At 51.0% G+C, this 15,963-nt stretch overlaps 2 protein-coding genes across 2 annotated transcripts; both read left to right on the top strand.

The window, feature by feature from the left end:
* Positions 1-4,845: 4,845 nt before the first annotated feature.
* ENH_00062840 (40S ribosomal protein S3A, putative) lies at positions 4,846-6,174 on the top strand (the record flags this gene model as incomplete). Its single annotated transcript, XM_013577192.1, has 4 exons — positions 4,846-5,008; positions 5,316-5,589; positions 5,721-5,956; positions 6,065-6,174. The coding sequence occupies 4 exons, from the start codon at positions 4,846-4,848 to the stop codon at positions 6,172-6,174; spliced, it is 783 nt and encodes a 260-aa protein (XP_013432646.1).
* Positions 6,175-8,924: 2,750 nt separating this feature from the next.
* ENH_00062830 (hypothetical protein, conserved) lies at positions 8,925-15,841 on the top strand (the record flags this gene model as incomplete). The annotated part of the gene is made up of 15 exons (XM_013577191.1): positions 8,925-9,891; positions 10,081-10,287; positions 10,440-10,773; positions 10,985-11,137; positions 11,256-11,622; positions 11,757-12,050; positions 12,169-12,592; positions 12,735-12,886; positions 13,004-13,095; positions 13,272-14,292; positions 14,438-14,645; positions 14,770-14,928; positions 15,037-15,109; positions 15,222-15,353; positions 15,466-15,841. 15 exons carry the CDS (start codon positions 8,925-8,927, stop codon positions 15,839-15,841), a joined length of 4,959 nt encoding a protein of 1,652 aa, XP_013432645.1.
* Between the last annotated feature and the right edge of the window lie 122 nt (positions 15,842-15,963).

Genomic DNA, 15,963 nt, shown 5'->3' with positions numbered 1-15,963 from the left:
GTGCATCGCTCTTAAGTGGTAAGCACGGTGATGCCACCAAGCGAGAGTAGGATTCACGTAGGGAGAGCTTACAACAGAAGTGCTGTCAAGCAAGGTATTAGGGAAGGTCATCCTCCGATGTTGAGTACAAAGATATTACCGAGGGTCACAGCAAACTGCTCACATCTGTGACAGTGACAGGGTCTGCCCTTCCAGTATGTGAAGCTTTGCTGGCCTCAGCTTCCACCTTACCGCTGACAACAGAGAATAAAGCCTTTTTGGCGTGAAGTTCAGCAAGAGCACGTTCTAGCATGCAAAGTTACCGGTGCCATGCCGGGTGGCAGGAGGGATGGACCAGCTTAACGTTGTAAGCCTATTTAGCAGACTAGGCCCAGCGAAATACGATTCTTTTGTGCCTACATAGATGCACGCTTGCCTCTAAGTGGCAAAGACACTGGATCATCTTTTGAAGTATATTGTATTTTCGTTTTTATTATCAGCGTTTCCTCAGAATGAAAGGCTTTGCCCGTGTCTCTCGATATGCTTATTACTTTTGATAGTACCTCTGACAATGCGAGCTCCAAATCCTGGCCTCCATGCAGAGCACCTTGAACTTGATCTGTTGCAGTAGCCAGATCTCTTCAACTGCAGCAATTTTTAATTTCAGTATGTGCAGCACAGTTTTTTATCAGCCTCTGAAGTTCGTTCCTGAGCAACGTTCTAGTGCTGCTCACTGCAGCTTTTCTCTATCCAACATGACATTGCTGTTCCTTTTGGGAAACTTCCACTCTAGGCGTTTTAGCCTTTGTCCTTGACCTTCGCTCTCTAATTTTCCTAACATGCCTTTGAGCCCGCTGTTTCCATCATCGTTGCTGTGCTTACTGCCTCTGCAGTAGCAGCCAGCGCACTTCTGAAACTGTATGTCCGCTGCTGTTGCATATCTTCTTGTGCGTAGCTCCTAGCAGTCAATGGTGCTTACACCCCCAGAGCAATTGCTGGCATGTTCTGTCCGATCCAATGACCATCGCCGTCTCCCGCTCTCCCCGTGGACGTTCTGTCCTAGCGTGTGAGTGTAATCGCTCTACAACAGCAAGTAGCTGCGCCATCATGCGATGTTGGCAGTGGCAGTAGGTGATCTCAGGTGTTCAGTTGTACATTCTTCAAATGTCTCTTCCTCACTTGGGCCATTGGTCGCTCTCTGACATCCTCCCTTGCTTAAATTCAGCCTCTACAGTAACTGTCTTGATGCAGACCCGTTTTTTCTTTGACGCAATCCAATTATCTCGTGTTCTTTTCATTGATTCTTTTGATATCCTCCCGTTCTTTACTTGCGGGCCGATTGCTTGCCTACGTGTCTATTTATTTTATCGTTCTCCATTGCTATGTTTTTTTGCTTTGCGGCTTCCGTTTTTGCTTCAACTGATGCCACTTTCTTCATTCGAGTTGCATAGATACCTCACTCTTGTCTCCTCCTACTATTACCCACCATTTGTTCTTTCTAACTTGCGGCATTACAAATTCCTATTGTATGTTACCTGTCCATTGACTCTCTTTTTTGAGCTCCTATAAACACCAGCTTGTGTTTTGTTAAGTATTTTCTTGCCTAGTTATCCGTGGCCAGTAATGGGAATCTAATAGATTGATTAAACTTGAAAATGCACGTAAAGACATATCAAGATTTTAGGCGAATATATAGATACAAGAAATATATCCTTATATTCGCCTAAATTTTTGGTGAGCTTTTATGTATGTTTCCAGTGTCAGGTCAATCTATTACATCTTCACTACTGATATCTGAAATGCTCAATACGTGTTCTCCTTCTAGGCATGGCGTGGTTGTGCGACTCGATATTCATCCTGAAGGTGAATCTGTGAGCCTGTTTTTGTACTGTCTTGTGCCATGCCCAGCATCCTTGCTCGGTCGCTGCACTGCCGCAGGGGAAACGGCAATCTCAGACTAACGCCATTTGAGGGGCTTAATGAATATTTTGCCGAGCGTGAAGGGAAGAGAACAGTGGAGCAGTGGACCTAGGATGCAAGCTGAACAGCATACGATGCAATAGAGTAATGTAACTCAGATGCTTACGAGATGGTGGGAACATGAGGGGACGATGTGGTGGTTGGTGCCGATTGAAGGCGTCTCTTGCGGCGCTGTCAAGTTCGTAGCATTGCAGGCAGCCGGCGATACTGTAAGTGGGTTCCACGGAACGCAACCTTCAGGAGCTTTCTCTTACTTCACGAGGTACTGGAAGGCGTTGCCTTTGCGTGGCCGCTCCAAGATTTAGTCGACCTGGTAATGATCAGTAAGATTCTCAACCGCGTAACGCATGATAAGCCAACCAACAGTGGCTTCTTTAGCAACCCGGCTAGGGTCGCGAGGGCCGTGTCGCACAAGGTGAGTAGGGCGGAAAATGTCTTGAACGTCGACGGCAATGCCGGACGATACGCCACCGTGCCGATTCGCTCGCTGATGGTAAGCGAGCCGCGATCAGAAGGCTCGAATTTAGAGCATGATTTGATAGCTGCTAAATCGTTGTTGCTGAGGCAGACCTTGTCTCCTACAGCATACTCGGCAGCGTGCCTTCTGATCTCCGCGTATGCTTTCTACTGCCGCTTCGTATGTCAGACGTGCTTTGCGAGCGCAGAGCTGCTAAAGCAGCCTGTTCATGGGAGGAAGGGGGTGCCAAAACAACTAAAATGCCGAGGATGATGGTCGTAAGATGTTTCTTTCCAATCATGACGTCACCTAGAAGAGTGGCTCAATTTATTATCAGTGAATTCGATAGCCAGAGTACCCATTCTCTCTACTCAGACTGAATGTAGCTCCGAAGCATTTGCTCCAGGGTGAGACTGACGCGCCTAGTTTTCCCACCCGTGTGAGGATGAAAAACAGACGGAAAGGCACGCATTATGTCGGCCGCACAGCTGCTGCCACAGATCTGAGAAGGAACGAGGGTCTCGACCAAAAATGAGAACCCCTGAAAAGCTGTGATAGCGAATAGGCAGCTCGACAGTACCCAGTGCTGTTGGCGTCTTCTTTCTAGAAATCAGTTGGACCATATTGCTTGGAGAGTTAACGACCGCTAAAATGGGCTTCTGGTGCAAAGCAATGAAGAGCAGGCTAGTGACGCCATCCGGACTTGCACGGCTGCAACGGCCAGTGAGAATAAGTACCGGCTGGAGAACTTCGGCGGCCCTCTGTGGGGGAAGTTGGATAGCTCAACAGGCAGCACAAGGCCCATGTACTCCATAGCATAGGTTGGAAAACTTCGGCGGCCTTCTGTGTGGGAGCTTTAAAAGCTCAACAGAGAGCACAACGTTCAACCTAACCCATAGTATAGGTGTGCACTCATGGCCAGGAGTAGTACTACCTGCGCGTGAGGAGAAGAAAGTATTTTGGCGCCCTTGCAGCCTCGGTGTCACGTGATCTATATGGCCTTAAAGTGCACAAGCACGCAATACGGTAAACTACAGGCCACAAATCCGCCATGCACCCTCAGTACAAAAGACGCCGACAGCGCAATTTAGTGCAAAAACTGAGCGGGCTCTTGCGTGACTCGCATTCAAGGGCTTCTCTAGTTAATTGCACCGCAGTGAGGTGCATTTCTAGGAATGCAAGAGGTTTTGACTAAGCGGGAGTCCATGCTTGCAGATATTACGGTGGAGAGAGAGGTACGACTTGAGAGGGCGCGTGCAAAACAGCTGCTGGAGGGCAATCGTGATTTTGTCGAGCTGCAGTGTAAGGAATAGTGCGAAGCTGTAGCAGCCAACGTGCGTAACGCTCTCGTGCGCATGCATGCAAGCGCTTGGTGGCCAACCAGTAGCCTCTGGGTGTCATAAGGTTTTCGGCACCACTCAGCAGCAAAAGCCAACGCGGCGATTACCAGGGTTGCGAGAGCAGGAAGTGGTGGAACTCCCGGGGCGCTCAACTAGTGAAGGCGGAATCGGATATTGGGGCGGGCAGGGCAGTGCATCCACCACCTGATTGTGTGCGCCTTGCAAATAACTGATGTTGAGCTGTTGTGAGCTGGTAAGAAAGTCAAGCGAACTAGCATCGCGGCTATGGGGAGGTTTCGAATTGTTGAACTGCTCTTAATGAGAGCTTGTTAGGAGGTGTATCCTGTAGCCTTCGCAGTGCGTGAAACTCCTATGAAACGACAAAGAGAGAAGTTTCTGGCTACATGCTGGTATTATATTGAATGCGATTTTCCTAGCAAAGCTCACTACCTGACCAAAGAAACCGACTGAGTGGTGCTTTACATGATAGCCTCAGCAGCACGCTGCGGAGAACAGAAAATATTCCGAATATTTTTTTGTTACCTATGGCAGCACACAGGCTGCCTTCCCACCAAATAATGCAGCGAGTGTCAGGGATTACTTCTTCAGAGGTAATTCGGCACCCAGTTGGAGGAGCAACACGCCACACCATCAGCCATGGCTAGAAGTCTAGTCCAGGTCAACAACATGAAACTAAACTAGATAATTGAAGAAGCTGTGGAAACCATAACCGCAGGGCTAGGCCATCGCATGCATACCCTCAGTAGGCGTGTAAGACTGCAACAACACGAGTTTTTGTGTAGCGGCCCAACGCTTTATATAAAAGCATCATACGCAAGATTATTCTATGAGCCGCATGTAATAATTTTGCGAACTCACTGTAGTTGAGTCATATACCTCAAGTTTTCAGTGACGGTTGCACCAAGCCCGTGGGGCATGCATGCACAACGTCATTGGCTGCGCTGGTGCGACACCCCACGAGTGCTGCGGGGCTGGAAGGGACATAAGGCGATGGCTTAACAAGTATACTTGTTTAAAACGGGTTTCTAGCGCGTCCCCCTGAATTTGTTCGCCTTAAGCTCAGCGAAAATGGCAATCGGCAAGAACAAGCGCATGAGCAAGGGCAAGAAGGGAGGGAAGAAGAAAATTGGGGACCCTTTCCTCAAGAAGGAGTGGTATGATCTGAAGGCTCCATCTCTCTTTCAGCAGCGCAGTTTCGGCAAGACTCTTGTAACGAAATCTGCTGGGACCAGTACGCGCCACACAAGTTGTTGCTATGCAGTGCTCAGCTAGGATCACAACTCATGCGCCAATAGGGCTTTTCTAAGACTTCCATGTGTCCGAGTTTAGGCTTTTTGTTAAGTTGCTTAACTCTTTGTGTGTGAACATTGCCTAATACTTGCAAGCATGCCCCCCGTGTCTTCATCAGCTCATCAGATGCCGCTGCACCGTTTCGATCTTTCCGCAAGTCACCTGCGCTCCGGTGGTCACGCCGTCAGGGCATGCTGTTCCATTATTTCATACTTTTTTTCGATGTTTTGACGGGTACCTGCCTGCAGAGTTGGCTGTGGATTCTCTTCGCGGACGCGTGTACGAAGTGAACCTTGCAGACCTAAATCTCGATGAAGATCAAGGTTTCAGAAAGATCAAGCTACAGTGCGAAGAGATCCAGGGACGAAACTGCCTGACAGACTTCCACGGCATGAATATTACGAGGGATAAGCTGTGCTCTCTCATACGCAAATGGCATTCGCTCATCGAAGCTTTCGTAGATGTTCAAACAGTTGATGGGTACACACTCCGCATGTTTTGCATTGCCTTCACCGAACGCCGGTGAGTAGCAGGAAGGTCACTTATCTGATACACGCCTTGACGGCAATATTGAAGGCCTCTGTGATGTTACCAAGGGCTTTTGTAATGTTAGTTTTGCATTCCCGGCTGCGACTCTGTGCACGCATTGACAGACCCAATCAAATCAAGAGCACGTGCTATGCGAGATCTTCTCAAATCCGTGCAATCCGCAAGAAGATGGTGAGCATAATGGCTGCGGAGGCTTCCAAATGCCAGCTTCGAGATCTGGTTAAAAAGTTTATCCCTGAGTCGATCGGCAAGAGCATCGAAGCCGCCTGCCGAAGTATCTTCCCCCTTCAGAACGTCCTCATACGCAAAGTGAAGGTCATCAAGAAGCCTAAGTTCGATCGTGAGCTTATCCACTGTTGATATGTTACAAGCAGATTAGATCATTTCACTTGCCCAAACATAAGCTAGATATTCCGATTCGGCGATGTGCGTTGTGCTGTTTGTTCAGTTACCAAGCTCATGGAACTTCATGGTGAGACAAGTGAAGACGTGGGTAAGAAGGTTGCCACGGAATCGGCTGCCGCACAGAATACCCTAAGCGCCGAGGTCAAGGCCTAAGTCTGTATGATTCTCTTCGGCGCCCAGCGCCTGTGCTGGTTGCAGCTGGGTTCTTTTCCCAGCTGCCAGTGGGGGTGCATTGCTCTCCGGGCAGTGCTGGGGTCAGATTGAGAAGACTGAGCCGATCGTGGCATATCATAGCTTCGCTGTTGCGGCGCGTGATGCATCAAACCTCACTCAGAATACGGCATAGCCTCCGAAGGTTGCGTTGTTATTTAGGGCAGTATATTGTCAGTATCACAGTAGTTGAATAGGGAGTAGGGCTGCACAGCTAGGAGGTGCTGGTTGACTCTACTAACAGTTTCGCGAAGATACTTTCCTGCCCGCTGTGTTTCGCCGTTCTGCTAGCTACTTGAACGTGGCTGGGGAAAAGTGTTAAGAACTGACATTCATCATCTCCCGCTGAGCAACATGCATATGCATAGAGCGAACGCTCATTCCTATGGTTGAGCGCCTCTTACCAACTCATTTACGTTCTATCGCCGTGCTGTGTGTGTCCCTTCGCGCAAGGGAAGTGAACCGTATAGTGGTAATGGGCGTCACACGCGTGCCAGTCATCCATTTAGATTCGTTCGTGGCATCGCTGCGACTGACCTCACAAGGCCAGGCTGCAAGCGTGCTGCTGCTCCGTGTCGCGTTAGGTGGCCTTGCTATTGCGAGTAGTGCAGTCGCGGATGCCTTTATAACGGGAGAAGTGTTCAACAGTTAGTGAGAGCACGTTTGCCCTGCGGTTAAAAACCCCAGCTACTTCCCACTTGCACCAGGGACGGCTTGCACCCACGGAGTATCTAGGATGGCAGGGACAGACGAGCAAGAAGTATGCCTTGCTGAACTAAGCATTTGTCCTGAAGATGCTCACATGGATTTACGCTGGTGTAACTTCTGGGCTTAACCAAATGGAGATGGATATACGGTCTGTTTTTGGAGAAGCCTGACTTTATTCGGGCCTGTAGTGACCCCCTCCATCCCTTTTGTCACATAAGAGGCGCACTAGCCTGACCCAAGTAATGGTTCACTTTTTTTGGGCTCACACTTTCATGAAAAGCTCCGGATATACTTCAGATGGAAAGAACAAAGGCTTGACGGACTGGTTCCACGGCTTCTAAGCTGTAGTGTCAACGCACATGCCCCTATTAGAACCATGAAAACTTGAAATGCAGGTCTTGTACACTCTAGGAGGATGGTATGTTCTTTGAGTCCACCGCACACCATACGGCTCGCCACTGGCAAACATCCACTTTGTAAAGCACGTGCTCAGTTGGTTACTAGCGCGTCAGACCATTTAAAAGAAGAACGTTTGGGGCTGGAGTCTTCTAAAGTTGACTTGGTATTAGTTCAATTTGAATCGATTCTGCGAGCGGGGACGAGCTCTGGCGTTGAGCATCGTAGGAACAGCGTGGTCGATTACTAGAAGAAGCTGCCTCCCCAATGACATATTTCAGATATTACTAAGATGAGTAGCTAACGAATTCATACTAGCTGAATTGCTCGTGAATTGATGGCGAACTAAACGTAAACTGGCCTTACTCCACTTCAGCGATCCATGTTGTCTGCGACGGGGAAGTTTGCACTTCAGAGCTACGTCTTTTCCCCGCTTTCTTCCGCTAGGTAAGCTAGGAGAGTATGTACTGTAAGGTTTTAGCTACTTCGATCCCACAAGAACAGGCTGGTAGTGATGCCTCGCTTAAGTCCCCCTCTCCCCCGCCCTCCCCTCTGCCCTCCCTCCCCTCGCCGCTGGCCGTGCGCCCGCCAGTGGCAACGTAATGGCCCATCGTCCCGTACATGCAAGTTGTGGTTTGCCGTTTTTTCTTACCCTTTCCACTCTGCCTTTTTTGCTCTTGGAGCGGGACGCTTGCCACTAGAAAGGCAATTACGTTCAGCAACGGCCCGCTGGCAACCAGCTTGCTCTGTTACTTCGCTTCCCCTCGCCTCTGTCGGCCACAGGATTTACTCTCAATCGTTTGTACTTTGCTACGCTATAAAGACGTGCCAACGCCAAATATGATGGAGGACCATTGCACCTTTCTACCCGGCTGGCGAGACACCGCAGCGCAACTGGCAGCATGCACATAGTTGGGAGGCTCATGCACTGTTGCATCCAACGTCTGCCAACCCCACGCCGTCCGTGCATTTTTGTTTGTTCCGATAAATTTCAGCAGCATTGCCATCTCACGAGCTGAAAGCTGCTTCCTGTCAATTTAGCAGCCCCCCTCGCACTGGCTGCGGCCCTCTGTACCTGTACGCAATTTCGGCCCCAAGCGCCCTCCTTCGACTTTAGGGGCGATCCGTCTGTAAAGGCCGCATCAGCTGGCTATATTTCCCATTAGTCTCAAGTCAGAGTGTATCTGACGATTTGCTCGGGGGCGCCACCAGAGCCAGGTGACTTTGGGGTCTGTGCCACGATTGACGAGAAGTGATTCATGGGACCTTCCAGAAGAGCGGCCGTGTGTAGCTTCGCTTGAGCTGTTTCTGGCTGCATGGGGAGCACCTCGTGCCACCATGCCGGCTTCATGTGCTCTCCCATGACCTTTTCCTCTGCTGGTCTCCGCAAAGTCCTCAGCAGCTCTACCTTCATCCTCCGGCCTGCTGCTTCCTTCTCGCTTTTGCTTTAATTGACGCATCCGTTTTGTTTACTCTTGACGCTGTTTCTTAGCTTCGGGCCTCCATCGTAGAGTACTCCATGCGGGGTCGGCTCCTCAGCGCTCATTACTACAAGTAAACAGCCAAAGCTACCACTGGCAGCAACGGAGATGAGCGCCCCACCGCTGCAGGATCCGCCGTTGGTGGGCATGGCGACCCATTTTGGGACTCAGGGAGGCACTGTACCTTTTCCGAAGCGCAGCATGCATCTCCTCTCACAAAGCCGTCTGATAACTGATGGCACAGCCCATCACTTTATTCTGTGTTCACCGACGGAAGCAGTAGACATGACGGCGGTGCAGCGCCAATGCTCTATGTTTTCGCCGAAGGGGGCAGAAGGAGTCACCTTGTACCATGCGTCGTATGCAGGGTGCCCGAGCCGCCGAGTGGTGGCCGTGTCCGTCCCAATTTCTCTAGCGGCCTCTTCAATCCTAGCTATGGAGCTCCTTAAAAAGCGTCTGCTTGCGTGGGAGGACGAACTCAATGCTTCGTTTGTGACCATGGATGAGGACGAGCCGGCTGCTGGACCGGGGGATGCAGCGTCAGGGCGGCAGCATGCTCCAGCAGCTTCAACTGGTGCTTCTGCCCCAAGCGTAGCCGCAGGTCAGGCACCAGGTCACCAGTCAGTGACAACTGGTGCTGGGAATGTAGGGGACGTCACGTCGGGCGCATTGGCTGGCGGGGCGTCTTCACGGGCCCACCCAGCACCCAGTAATGTGACAGCTGCACAAGGCGTGGGGACCACGCCCAGTCAGCCGAGTTCAGGCGGTCAGCGGCCGACTTTATTCAACTTGCTCGAGGCGCTAGCGAGTGATAGTGTAACAACTCCAGATCAGCGGAACTCCATTCGTGGAATAGTCACAGATTTCCTTAACCACGATCTTCCCCACTCGAAGGTGTACAGTTTCATCGGGGCTGTAGTTGGTCACGATGTGCTGCACACGATCGTCAGAAAGCTCGAGAATGAACCAGGGAGACTTGGTGTACCTGATGCGGGCGGCCTGGCGAGAATAGAGAAGGCTTTTGGGCTGAGCAAAACTACAAACCAGCAGCCAGCACACAGTGCTCAGCCCTCAGGTGGGCAGACATGAGATGTTCGCATGGCTGGGTCTGTTGCTTCTGCTGTTTGCGTGAGTAGCAGTTGGTCTACAATTGGATGCAGACACGTTTTTTATTTTTCATCTGAAGTGATTGGGGGTTGTTTTTCTGCTTCTTTCGTCATTGCGCCTTGCGTGTTGCTGTCTGTGTCTTGCTCCTACTTGTCAGGGAGCGCCAGCAGCACAACTCCTCACGGCGTTGCAGCGGGAAGCGTTCGCTCTGCGACGGCGGTCCCACAGGATCAGCAGCATGCTGCTAGTGGTGCCTTTGACGGTGGTGCTGCGGGCACAGGGCTCACAAGTAGAGATGCAATTCTAAGGGTGATTAGACGCAACCTTGACTCCAGGCGGATGCCACCACAGAGTACGAAAGATGGTAAGTAGCTGTAGCGTGAGCAAGCAGTATCATTTACAGCTGTAGCAGTGACAAGAGCACCGGGAGCGACAGAAGCAAGGGTAGGATCTACGGAATAAGCATATTGTGTTTGCGTAGTATCAGCTTGCATTTTTTTCCTGTTGTTGCTGCAGTGTTTGAGAAAGTTCGGTGGTTGCCAGTTAGACGCCCGCTGACCCCAGTTCCGGTGTTCGGGCATACGTTAATATCGTTCAGCAACAAGGCAATATTCTTTGGGGGAACAAACGAAAGGGGAGAAGGCGTTAGCTTTCGCAGTGCCTGTGTCATTAACCTGAATTTCTTCTCTTCTCGCATATTCGTTTTTTGTGGCGAGTATCCGTCTGAAAGAGACGGTCACAGCACAAACGGCCTCACCTTGCAGCATAGCCCTGGGGTTATTCTCTTTGGGGGCCTCTCGGGCAATCTTTTCTGTAACGATGTTTACATACTAGAGCTTGACTTTAAAAGGTGAGACTAATACATGTGCAGACCAAGTTAGGAGGAGAAATAGAAGCGGGCTTTACGCCGTAGCCGCAAGTCGCCGGAAGCCTTGTCACCCTCCTTGTTGCTCCTTCCGTGCAGTTGACAAACTTGTAGAACCTTGTCCGGTTATTAGTAGCATGCAGAAGTGAATTAGCAACTGTCCAAGTCTTACGAGTGTGCGTCCGCATCTGCGTAGATGGGTGAAGAAGCATCCTGCTGGGCTACCTCCAGCACCTCGCGATCAACACGCGGCCTCAGTGTTCCCCGCAAAGACGGAGACAGGAAACTGGAGGGACAGCAGCTCTGACAATTTGTCGGAGTTCCTGTTCGTCTTTGGTGGGCGTACGGGGTAAGTATGGGAAGTAAGGCGGCGCAGCCAAAAGCCTTACAGGGTATAGAGACGCTAAATGTAGTCATAGTCTACATACTGGAAATTGAAGTTTGGTGTAGCCTAGTTTTGCTTGCAGGAACCCAAACGTTTCTTTCCACTGCTTGGACGATATGTGGGCTCTGCATCTACCAAGCAACACGTGGACAGAAGTTCGCGTGGGAGGCACGAGACCGCCTCCTCGGTATGGTTTCTCCATGATATGGTCAGAAGATCTTCATTTGAGCTTGTTCGGCGGGGAGACACACGGTGCCAACGGAAGAGTGTCATGCAGGGAGCGGGTGCTGCTGGAAGACTTCTGGCATTTCAAGATTAAGGATATAGTGAATGAGGCGCACTCTGGACCTGTCGTTGTAGGGGAGTGGCAGCAGGAGGTCTACGAGGGAAAGATAGGGCCACGCTCCCACTACGCAGCTATCTTCATTACCCAGCGTTACCAGGAACCTGTCAGTATTCTTATCTCGATTTATTGTCCCACATTCCCTTGCTGAGAAACTGAATATGCCTTTGTAGGATACGCTTACGACAAGTGTAATTTTTGGATTTGAGCGATTGGGCAGTTTGTTTTGTTGATTCGCAGAGGGCGGAGCCTCGGACAATTGAGCGACTCATGCTTATAACCAGTGGGGTAACGACTGTGATGGAGGGAGGCCGTGCCCGCGCGACAGAGACAGATCAGATTAGCGTTTATTTCTTCTCCAAGAAGCAATGGTACACTGTAAAGCCCCGGTACCCTGCGGATTATGTTGGGGAGCCATTTGGCGCACGACAGCGCCATGTGGCTTGCTTCTTTGAAACGCACAATCCCATTGCCCGGCCAACCCGCCCGCCTGTTCCGTGTCTCTTTATCCACGGTGGTTTCCGACGTCATCAGGTGCGTGTCGCTGTTTTCCTCGCGTTATCTGGTCAGTTTTTAGGTGGAGAGGATAAGGACTTCACCAACAAGGCGGATGGTAACGCTTTAATGGATCTGAATTTGTCCGCATGCTCAGGTGCTTGGGGATGCATGGGTCTTATCTCTCACGGGAGATGACCCGTACAGGCTCATGTCCCAAGGGGGTCCGTCTGCGGTTTCTTGTCCCGTTGGTGGGGAGTCTCTGCACTCTCATTTAATGAGTCATGGGATAAACTCAATGCGGCTGACGCCATCATGGTACCAACGCGACACGCACACTCCGGGCATTCTTTGGGCGCTCTGCAGCCAGCAAAGGTGGCTCTTTGGTGCAATAGCGCAGCTCGTAGATAACGCCATGCATCCGTCTGTAGGATGCCGCAATGTCTGGATCAAATTCGAGGAGACTCCAGACAAAGATCCCATGCTTTCCGTTCAAGATGACGGGCAGGGCCTTGACTATCCGGCAATGAACAAGCTATTGCGCCTTTACGGCAGCTTTGAGCCAGGCGAACGCCGCAGAAGTGCGTCATATCTGTTCTTTTAACCCTCTTCCGGGCAGCAGTACATTTGCCTGCAGTACACTGGTTGCACTGTGGCTCTCGCATATCAGAGCACAAACACATTCATAGGATTTGCAACTTTCTGCGGTGCGGGCGATTGCAGAAGGATACGAATACGGTTGCGGCTTCAAGATGGCGTACGGCCGCATAGCCTCGAGCTGCGCCATAATGTCCAGAACTCAGGGAACTATTGGCATAGGCATGCTGTCGCTGGAGCTGATGGGGCACTGCGATGCTCGGGAGATTGCAGCACCCGTATGCCTTCGCTTATAGCATTTGCTTTGTTTTGCGGTTTAGGAAACACCCACGGACGATAGCGGTAGGCTGGTTTTGCTGCATGTGAACTCCTGTGTCATTTTGCTGTGCGTGCAGATGTGCATGTGGCGTTTACCGAACAAGGAGCTGATTAACAGAGACCCGAATAACATGGCGGACCACCGCCATCATCAGCGCTTGTTGATGACGTCAGCCCAAATATACAGCTCATAATCAGTTCTGCACTCAAGTGCTGCCAGTTAGTTGCAGTCTTTGAAGCCTTCGATGCTTTCCGTCAAAGCAGAGCGCTCATGTTCAGCTGTATGGGGGAGGATTTCATGGAAGTGGTGACAGACCACTCGCGTGTTGTCTTATGTGAGTGCAGGTATACTCCTTTTACGACGCCTTCCCTGTTAGCGGAGCAAATAAACGTGCTTGGCACAATGCCGGGATCTCGCATGGTATTCTGGGATTTACGGGACGATCTGGATTCTCTAGTTCTGGATCCTCGAGATAGCATGCTGTACATGTCTTCAGCCCCGGATGTTTATATCCCGAGGCAGGTCAGATGTAACGCTTCCTCCCCTGGAAGGGGCAGCGAAGCAGAGGGAGTGCCCCAAGTCAGTCAGCCGGACCACGCGAGCTCAACTACTGGGGCTTCTAGCTCGGAGGCGAAGCCCGTGGACGAGCACACAGTTCCGAACGGATTGACCACTGATGGTTTAGGTGCTGCCAGCGATGAAAAGCCTCTGCAGCCAGTCCGTGACCCGTGCCGACCGCGCATTGACGAGGCAACTGTTGTTAATGCCCAAGTAGGGCCGGATATGCTGGATGTTGACGAAGATGGGAAGCCCCTTAACCCTCCAATGCAAGGAGGAGCTACTCATGCAGAGGATGGGAGTCCCGGAGAGAGCATAAAAACAGAACAACCAGATGCAGCGGGGATGGATACCAGCAGTGTCCCAGATGATACTCAGGGTGATCGGATGAAAACCCAGAAGGCATTGCCTGCATACTTTCCACTGTGGACAACAGCTAGGCATTCACCAGATTATTGCCTGGCGACTTACTTATTTTGGCTTCACTTGCACGCACCGGCAACAACCCACGTTCAGGATGTTCCGCTTTCTCCACAGCCGTTAAGTTATGGTGGGAAACAGCGGAAGGCTCGAGAAATCAAGTCTTTACCTGAGGCGATGGAAAATGCTACTGAAGTTCACGTCACCAAGGAACAACAAGAGGCGGCGGAGTTGCAGGCAGAGGCAGCAGGCGGTCTTATTGCTTCAATATCCCGCCCGCAGACATCCCTAGGGGAGAAGCGGTCCGCAGACGGGGAACTTGCGGCAGACGGAAGTCCCATTTCTCCTTCATTATATATGTTTCTGAAACAACGACTCTATGCACCGGTAATTTGAGCCCGGCATTTTGTTGTCGCATGAAAGCAGTCGTTGGGATGCTTTAATTTGCCAGGGGTGTTTTTTCTCAGCAAGCGTGCGCTCATGCATGTTGTCATTTACCTGCGAATTGATTATGCTGTGATTGGTGGAACAGGCAGAGTTATCCTACCTCTTCACTCCAGCCGATCACGATTCTGGATGCTTCGCGCTCATGGGTTTCCTGAATGATCCAATGGGCGAGTCGTCTCAGCCGCGGGTCTGTGAGGCGGGGGTAATGCTGTACTTTAGACAGCGCCTAATTCGCAAGTTAGAATGCATGTTCCCAGATGCGCCCACGTACATTGACGCGGCACGTTGCCCACGTGAGTTCCTTACCGTGCGTTTTAGTGAACAGTACTATCTAGATTGTTTACAGTAACGCGAACTTAAACCAAGTACAGCTGAAGGTTACTGTTGCATTTGGCGTGTTTGCGTGTTTGGCATCAGCAAACGATCGTCTCTTCGGCATAGATGGGGAGCCGCCGCAAATTTGTCGATATGCCTTCACAGCGGTAATTAATGTCCCAGAGTGGATGTTTCCTTCGTTAAACAAGCAGGAATTCCTTCATGAAAACAACAAACCATACCTGAAATTCAAGGCGAGATGTAAGCCGCACGTACACAGTTTACCCCGTGGCATGTTGCTGGCAGGCGTCTGAGGCTTGATCCTAAGGACAGCTGTTGCGAGCTGCCTGCGTTTCGGCTTTTTTGCAGGCATGAAACTTATGCAAGATTACCTCTCGCGTTGTAGGGACCCGCAGGCGTTGAATAGTTGGTTAGAGCAGAGGTATGTGGAGTTCCAGTACCACCTTTGTACAGCTTTCATGATAGTGGTGTCCAGGAGGATGCGTTAGTATTGTCGTGGTCCAGTGTGTACATTTCGACTTCGCTTTCCTCAGAGCAAAACGACTAAGTGACTATCAAGATGCGCAGAGACTGAGCAGGCCGAAACGCCGGCTGAATGAAGACCTTACCGACGAGGAGCAGCCTCGCCGAAGTCCGACCCCGCCGTTGGCGCATTCCAGTTCCGGGTACGTGTTGACGTCTTTTTATGGTGGCTTAGTGAAGCTGTTGCAGTGCAGCTGCGTGTCTGGTGCATTGCCGTCTGTGTAGCGTTTTTATGTTTTGCGCTCGTGATTTCAGGGCCCCCATTTGGACAGGACAGCGAGGCAGCAATGCAGGATCTGCGGATAACTCTGCTGAAGCAAAACAGCAACCCAACTCTGGTGGTGCTGAGGAGCCGCTAGCATTTTCGAACGATACAGAAGCTGCGGGGGAAGATTCGGGGGCTGCAACGGCACTGAAGAAGGATGAAGTGGGTCCCGATGTGGCCCATGATGCTGAAGGACCAGGACCACTTGAAAGCGCGCCTGTCGCCAGCTACACAGAGTCCGAAGAGAGGGAGACAAAGGAGGAAGGTGGTGCCGATATCACTGAGGAAGCAGCGGTTACGAGCAGATCTGAGGAGCCCTGGGCTCAAGAAGCAGCCCCTCCAAGCGATGCTCCTGTCACAGAGTGAACGACGCTTTATTTCTTTTGTTTGCTAGCAGGCGTGGAATGCTGATGCCGCTTAGTGGCAGTTAGCTCCTTCGACACTTTTACTGAGCACATTTTCCCCATAAAATGCTTAGGGAACCGTAG

Source organism: Eimeria necatrix, genomic scaffold (genome assembly GCF_000499385.1).
Source record: "Eimeria necatrix Houghton genomic scaffold, Enh_scaff55, whole genome shotgun sequence".
Classification (NCBI taxonomy): domain Eukaryota; phylum Apicomplexa; class Conoidasida; order Eucoccidiorida; family Eimeriidae; genus Eimeria; species Eimeria necatrix.
Note: the sequence above shows the minus strand (reverse complement) of the source record. Positions and strands in the feature narration are given on the sequence as shown.